The 7,563-nt window shown below is 42.9% G+C and overlaps 1 protein-coding gene across 1 annotated transcript; it reads left to right on the forward strand.

Annotated features, from left to right (window-relative positions):
• Positions 1–6,542: 6,542 nt before the first annotated feature.
• LOC123346824 (olfactory receptor 14A16-like) lies at positions 6,543–7,552 on the forward strand. Its single transcript, XM_044984275.1, has one exon. The coding sequence runs from the start codon at positions 6,596–6,598 to the stop codon at positions 7,550–7,552; it is 957 nt and encodes a 318-aa protein (XP_044840210.1). The 5' UTR covers positions 6,543–6,595.
• The last annotated feature ends 11 nt before the right edge of the window (positions 7,553–7,563 follow it).

Below are 7,563 nucleotides of genomic sequence, written 5' to 3' on the forward strand. Positions count from 1 at the left end.
GAAGGAAGCAGGGAGCACCTCTCTGTGGAGTGGATCCCTGTCTGCTAGGAACTGCAGAGAGACTCAACAACTCAGGAAATCTGGTGGAGTGACATGGAAAAGAGTGTTGGATAACACTGTGTTGGTTGAATGATAGATAGATAGATAGATAGATAGATAGATAACGACCAATGATTCCTAGAACTGGAGGATCAAATGCATCATGAGCTGACAAAAATTCCACAAAGACCAACACAGTAAGTTTGCTTTTTCAATTAAATATGTTAGAGTATTAATGCACAGGACACATTTATGACTATAAATATGAACTGCAATTGGAACTCTTTAAATATTTTATACTATCAATTTCATCTAACACCTAGAGTGAGTCAAAGTATTTTCAATAGAAAAAATGACTTTTTTTAGAAGTCCCCCAAATCCCCAAATTTGGGGGGTTTGGCAACTGAGAAACAAACATTTTGAGCGAAAAACCATTGAAGGCTGAATATTTTCATTGAAAAACTGCCCCAAAAACTGGGTTTTCAATTAAACAATTTTTCATGGAAAGTCTCCCCTATTTTCCCACGAAAATTTGTTTAATTGAAAACCAAATTTTTCTCTGAAAACAATTTAAGTAGAAAATTTCTGACCACCCCAAATTGGAAACTTAACTTTAAACAAGTTTGGGGAGCACTAATATTGTCCAATGATATCATAATTTTGAACCCATTCACTCTATTGCATCCATTTTTATTCTTGATTCAAAGGTATAGTTGCAGGATGGCAAAACTGAATAAGAAGCAAAGCATAAAGCTAAATTATATGTGTTATACAGACTATCGGTTTTAAACCCAGGGTCAGAACTGAATTAAGCAGCCAATATATCCTGGCACTGCCCATGGACATATGAGAGTGCAATGGGTTTAGAAACCAGGCTTACTGGTCTAGCACCATACCTAGTGAATAACATTGCTGCCAGATGAGCACAAATGCTGTAAATGGGCACATGGAACATACACATATGAAGACACAAGAACACAAAAACATAAGAGCTGCCAGACTAGGTCAGAACACGATATATCTTGCCCAGTATACTGTCTCCAACTGTGGTCTATACCAGAGCATCAGGGGAGTTTACAGAACAGAGCAACTTTGGAGTGATCCATTCCTGTCTTCCAGTCCTGGATTCTGGTAGTCAGAGGTTTAGGGTCGCCACAAGGATGGGGTTGCATCCCTGACCATCTTAGCTACTAATCATTGATAGACATATCCTCCATGAACCTACCTGTAGCAAGGTCGCACATCTTCCGGCACCCATCTGCCCATGAGGCCCTATGCTCGCTCCTGACAAGCCTGAACACAACTCTCTATTTCCATTCTTCTGGGCCAAACCAACCTTCCATGGGTGCCCCCTTTCTTGGTTCTGCTTCCCCCTTTATTATTGTTTGTGTTGGGTGTGAACCTTTTCTTTGTTGTTAATGGGATGCACCCCCTCCACTCCGGCCAATGGTTCCCAGCCGGGCCTTCAGTGACCCAGCCCTCCGGCTGAATCACACAACCTGCTCCCCCACCCCCGCCATTCGGGGAATACAGTCCAGTTCTTTCCCTTTCCTGACTCCGGCTCTAGCTCTCTGTGTCTGCCTTTGCCTCCGGCTCTGTTTGCCCGATGGCAATAGTGAATTTCTTTGTTGGATGGCAGTAGTTAATTTAGAACCCATCATTTTATATATATATAATTATTTTTTCCAAAGTGCATTACTTTGCACTTATCAACATTGAATTTCATTTGCCATTTGTTTGTCCTGTCATCCAGTTTTGTGAGATCCCTGTGCAACTCCTCACAGTCTGCTTTGGACTTAACTATCTTGAATAATTTTGTATCCTCTGCAAGCTTTGCCACTTTCCCCGTTCAATCATTGATGAATATGTTGAACAGCACTAGTCCCAGTACAGATCCTTGGGGGCTTCCGCAGTTCACCTCTCTCTATTGTGAAAAATGACTGTTTAGTCCTGCCCTTTGTTTCCAATCTTTCAGCTAGCTACTGATCCATAGGAGGATCTTCCCTCTCATCCCAAAGCTACCTTGTTTCCTTAAGAGCCTTTCGAGAGGGACTTTGTCAAAGGCTTTCTGAAAATCAAAGTACATATCAACTAGATCGGCCTTATTCTAATAGATTGTGAGGCGTGACTTCCCTTTATAAAACCCATATTGACACTGACCCATCAAATCGTGTTCATCTATGTGATAATTCTGTTCTTTACTATAGTTTCTACTTATTTGCCCGGTACTGAAGTTAGGCTCCACAGCCTGTAATAGTCATTTTAAAAAATGACATGACATTAGCTACCTTTCAGTCATCTTGTGCAGAGGCTGATTTCAGAGCTAGGTTACTTACTACAGTTAGTATTTCTGCAATTTCATATCTGAGTTCTTTAAAAACTCTTGGGTCAATACCAACTGGTCCTGGTGACATACTACTGTTTAGTTTATCAATTTGTTCTCAAGCCTCTCCTATTGATACACCAGTTTGGGACAGTAGTTCAGATTTGTCGCCAAAAAGAATAGCTTTGATGTGTGTATCTCCCGCACATCCTCTGCAGTGGAGACTGATGCAAAGAATTCATTTAGCTCCTTGACAATTCCCTTGTCTTCCTTGAGTGCTCCTTAAACACCTTTGTGGTCTAGTGGCCACTGCCTGTTTGGCAGGCTTCCTGATTGTGATAGACTTTAAAAAAATTACTGTTAGTTATTGCATCTTTAGCAAGTTGCTTCTCAAATTCTTTCTTGGCCTGCCTTATTATATCTTTACATTTTATTTGTCAGAGTTTGTGTTCCTAGGATTTGATTTCAAAATTTTTAAACATTCCTTTTTACCTCTAACTGCCTCCATTACTGTGCTCTTTAGCCATTTATTTATTTTTTGGTCTTCCTATTGTCTTTGTTGATTTGGGGTATACATTTATTCTGAGCTTTTATTATGATGTTTTTAATAGAATCATAGAATATCAGGGTTGTAAGGGACCTCAGGAGGTCATCTAGTCCAACCCCCTGCTCAAAGCAGGACCAACCCCCCACCAAATCATCCCAGCCAGGGCTTTGTCAAGCCTGACTTTAAAAACCTCTAAGGAACGAGATTCCACCACCTCCCTAGGTAACCCATTCCAGTGCTTCACCACTCTCCTAGTGAAAAAGTTTTTCCTAATATCCAACCTAAACCTCCCACACTGCAACTTGAGACCATTGCTCCTTGTTCTGTCATCTGGTACCACTGAGAACAGTCTAGATCCATCCTCTTTAGAACCCCCTTTCAGGTAGCTGAAAGCAGCTATCAAATCCCCCTTCACTCTTCTCTTCTGCAGACTAAACAATCCCAGTTCCCTCAGCCTCTCCTCATAAGTCATGTGCCCCAGCCCCCTAATCATTTTTGTTGCCTTCCGCTGGACTCTTTCCAATTTTTCCACCTCCCTCTTGTAGTGTGGGGCCCAAAATTGGAGACAGTACTCCAGATGAGGCCTCACCAACATTGAATAGAGAGGAATGATCATGTCCCTCGATGTGCTGAATGCTGCTTGCAGGCATTTACCCTTGTGACTTCTCTTTTTAATTTCCATCTAACTATCACTTCATTCTTATGTAAATTACCCTTTTAAAAATGAATGTTACTTTGATGAGGTTTTTTCATATTTCCCCTCCTACAAGGATGTTAAATATGGTCACTATTACTGAGCAGTTCAGCTATATTTACATTTTGGACCAGATCCTGTGCTCCACTTAAGACTAAATTAAGAATTTCCTCTCCACTTGTGGGTTCCTAGACTAGCTGCTCCAAGAAGCAGTCATTTGTGGCATCTAGAAATTTTCTCTCTGCATCACGCCCTGAGGTGACATGTACCCAGTCAATATGAGGATAGTTGAAATCACCCATTATTTTTGTGACAAAGTGTCCTGTGGCACCTTATAGACTAACAGAAGTATTGGAGCATGAGCTTTCGTGGGTGAATACCCACTTCGTCAGACACATGTGGTGGAAATTTCCAGAGGCAGGTATAAATATGCAGGGAAGAATCAGTCTAAAGATAACGAGGTTTGTTCAGTCAGGAAGGATAAGGCCCTCTTCTAGCAGTTGAGGTATGAACACCAAGGGAGGAGAAACTGCTTTTGTAGTTGGCTAGCCATTCACAGCCTTTGTTTAATCCTGAGCTGATGGTGTCAAATTTGCAAATGAACTGAAGCTCAGCACTTTCTCTTTGGAATCTGGTACGGAAGTTTTTATGCTGCAGATTGGCTACTTTTAAATCTGCTATTGTGTGGCCAGGGGGGTTGAAGTGTTCTCCTACAAGTTTTTGTATATTGCCATTCCTAATATCTGACTTGTGTCCATTTATCCTTTTACGTAGGGATTGTCCAGTTTGGCCGATGTACATAGCGGAGGGGCATTGCTGGCACATGAAGGCATATATTACACTGGTGGACATGCAAGTGGTGATGAACTGGTGATGTTATGGCTGATCTGGTTAGGTCCTGTGATGCTGTCGCTGGTGTAAATATGTGGGCAGAGTTGGCATTGATGCTTGCTGCATGGATTGGTTCCTGAGTTAGAGTTACCATGGTGCGGTGTGTGGTTGCTGGTGAGAATATACTTAAGGTTGGCGAGTTGTCTGCGGGCGAGGACTGGCCTGTCTCCCAAAGCCTGTGAAAGTGTGGGATTGTTGTCCAGGATGGGTTGTAGATCACTGATGAAGTGGGTATTCACCCACAAAAGCTTATGCTCCAATACTTCTGTTACTCTACAAGGTGCCACAGGACTCTTTGTCACTTTTGACAGATCCTGACTAACACGTCTGTCCCTCTGATACTTGATATTATTTTTGTGTGTTCCCATTTTGTTGCCTCTCAAGCCTCCCTTGGCATTTCACAATGAGTGCCACCATCCTGGCCAGGTGGTCAGTAGCACTGCTGTACTCTTATCAGTCAAGCATGGAATTTCTATCCATGGAGATTCTATGGCACAGTTTGATTCAGTTAAGATTTTTACCATATTTGACTCTATGCTTTTTTTAATGTTTAGTGCCACTCCCTGATCAGTGTGACCTACTCTGTCATTTCTATATATTTTCTAATTTGGTATTACCCTGTCCCATTGATTACAACAAGTTTCCATAATGCATATTATATCAATATCCTCGTTTAATGGCAGGCACTGGAGTTCACTCATCTTATTATTTGGACTTTTACCATTTGCATATGAGCACATTTTGTCAATGTTTAGTTGCTTGCCTTTATATGTTATGTTTAAATGGGACCCTGTTCCTCACTAGCTCTTGCCTTTATTTTACCAACATCTTTCCAATCCTCTATACTAGGATATAGAGCTTCCCCATTAATACATTCATCCTTAAGGGATGTCTCCACCTGAACTGTGTGCTTCTCTGCACTTGTCATTTCCCCCCCAGCCCTTAGTTTAGAAAGGCCTCACAGTCCGCCCCCCAAAGAGCACACAATCAAGTGGACAAGGCAGAGAAAGTGGGGGGAGGGGAAACAGAGGCACAGGGAGGGGAAGTGACTGGCCCAAGGTCACAGAGAATGTCAGTGGCAGAACTAAGAACAAAACTCAAATCTCCTGACTGCCACTGACCCTCACAGCACAGACATAAAGTCACAGAGGTAAATGATACAACATGGAAGTAATAGAATGGTACTCCTAGTCCATCATCACACAGAGATGGCAGTGCAACTGGGACTTGGTACCATGAATCAATCTGTAAGCAAGTAGCAGGTCATCTAAGCACGGAACTCAATGTGGAATCATCACAGGCAAGCTGGCGCTCAAGGTGCTGGGTGTGTTTATGTGGTGTTTTCCTGGAAAGAGGGAATCAGGGTGTGTTGGTGTTTCAGGAGTTTAGTTTACTGTCCAACTTGTTAGCCTGCTGTTTGTCATAAGAGCATATGACTGGAAGGGCCCTCTTAGGTCATCAAGTCCAATCCCCTGCTCTCACTGTCAACCCTGTTATATAATCCCCATCAAAAACTGATCCAGCCCCGCATGGACACTAGTTAAGTTGTTTGTACTGAACTTCTCAAATTGGGATAGTGTTCCAGAACCTGCCTCCTCTAATGGGGACAAACCTTCTTCTCATCTCCAGCCTAAATGTAATCACAGACAGTATATCTCAGTTGTTCTTGCACCAACATGGGCCTTTAGCAGCAATAGATCTCCTCCCTCCCTGATGTTTACCACCTGATGTATTTACAGAGAGCGACCAGACCCCTGCTCATTCTGCACTTTTCCAGGCTAAACAAGCTGAACTTTTTTGGTCTCCTCTCGAAAGAGCACTCCATTGTCTCAATAGGACGAGCATCGTTCCTAAGATTATTTGGTCTGGGTTGTAATTTGTTCCATATTTACACTGCATTTTATCAAGCCACATCTTGGACCAGATCCTCAGATGATGGAAGCAGGCGCTATCCATTGACTTTAAGGGAGATATGGCAATTTACAGTGCTGTGATAATGCACCTGACTAGGGAACTGATTGTTGGAGGGGAAGAGAACTCTAATCCTGACATTGCCTTGTCCTTCCCTTCACAGGCAGCACATGATGTATTGAAAAGGACAATGTCCAACCGAACCACCGTGACCGAGTTCTTTCTCCTGGGATTCTCTGACATTCGGGAGCTGCAGATTTTGCACTTTGTGATGTTTCTAATTATTTACCTGGCAGCCCTGACAGGGAATCTACTCGTTATCACTGTAGTAGCCCTGGACCACCACCTTCACACCCCCATGTACTTCTTCCTGATGAATTTGTCTGTTCTAGATCTCGGATTCATCTCCGTCACTGTCCCCAAGTCTATGGCAAATTCCCTATTGAACACCAGGTCAATTTCTTATTCTGGATGCATCGCCCAAGTCTTTCTCTTCTTCTTCTTTGCTTTGGCTGACTTTGCCCTGCTCACTGTCATGGCGTATGATCGATATGTTGCCATCTGCAAACCACTGCACTATGAGACTGTAATGAACAGGAGAACTTGTATCCAAATGGCAGCCAGTGCCTGGATCAGTGGTGTTCTCAATTCTGCTCTGCACACTGGGAGCACATTTACAATAACCTTCTGTGGAGGTAACAAGGTTGATCAATTCTTCTGTGAAATCCCTCAGCTACTCAAGCTCGCTTGCTCTAACTCCTATCTCAGTGAAGTTGGGGTTATTGCCTTTAATGCATTCTTGGGCTTAAGCTGCTTTGTTTTAATAATTGTGTCATACATTCAGATCTTCACCACAGTGCTGAGAATCCCCTCTGGGCAGGGCCGGCATAAAGCCTTCTCCACCTGCCTTCCTCACCTCATTGTCGTCTCCTTGTTAGTTTGCACTGGCACCTTTGCCTACCTGAAACCCACCTCAAGCTCAGCATCAGGCCTGGATCTCATGCTCACTGTCCTCTATTCCGTGGTCCATCCTACGATGAATCCCCTCATCTACAGCATGAGAAACAAGGAGATCAAAGCTGCCCTGAAGAAACTGACTTGGCACAGGTTATTGACCAAGAATAAAATGTCTGCCTTCCTCTCATGATTGTCTTTTAA

Source organism: Mauremys mutica, chromosome 12 (assembly GCF_020497125.1).
Source record: "Mauremys mutica isolate MM-2020 ecotype Southern chromosome 12, ASM2049712v1, whole genome shotgun sequence".
In the NCBI taxonomy this organism is placed as follows: domain Eukaryota; kingdom Metazoa; phylum Chordata; order Testudines; family Geoemydidae; genus Mauremys; species Mauremys mutica.

Excerpts from the sequence above, each read along its gene's own strand:
- LOC123346824 (XM_044984275.1), top strand. The coding sequence starts at position 6,596 with ATGTCCAACCGAACCACCGTGACCGAGTTCTTTCTCCTGGGATTCTCT.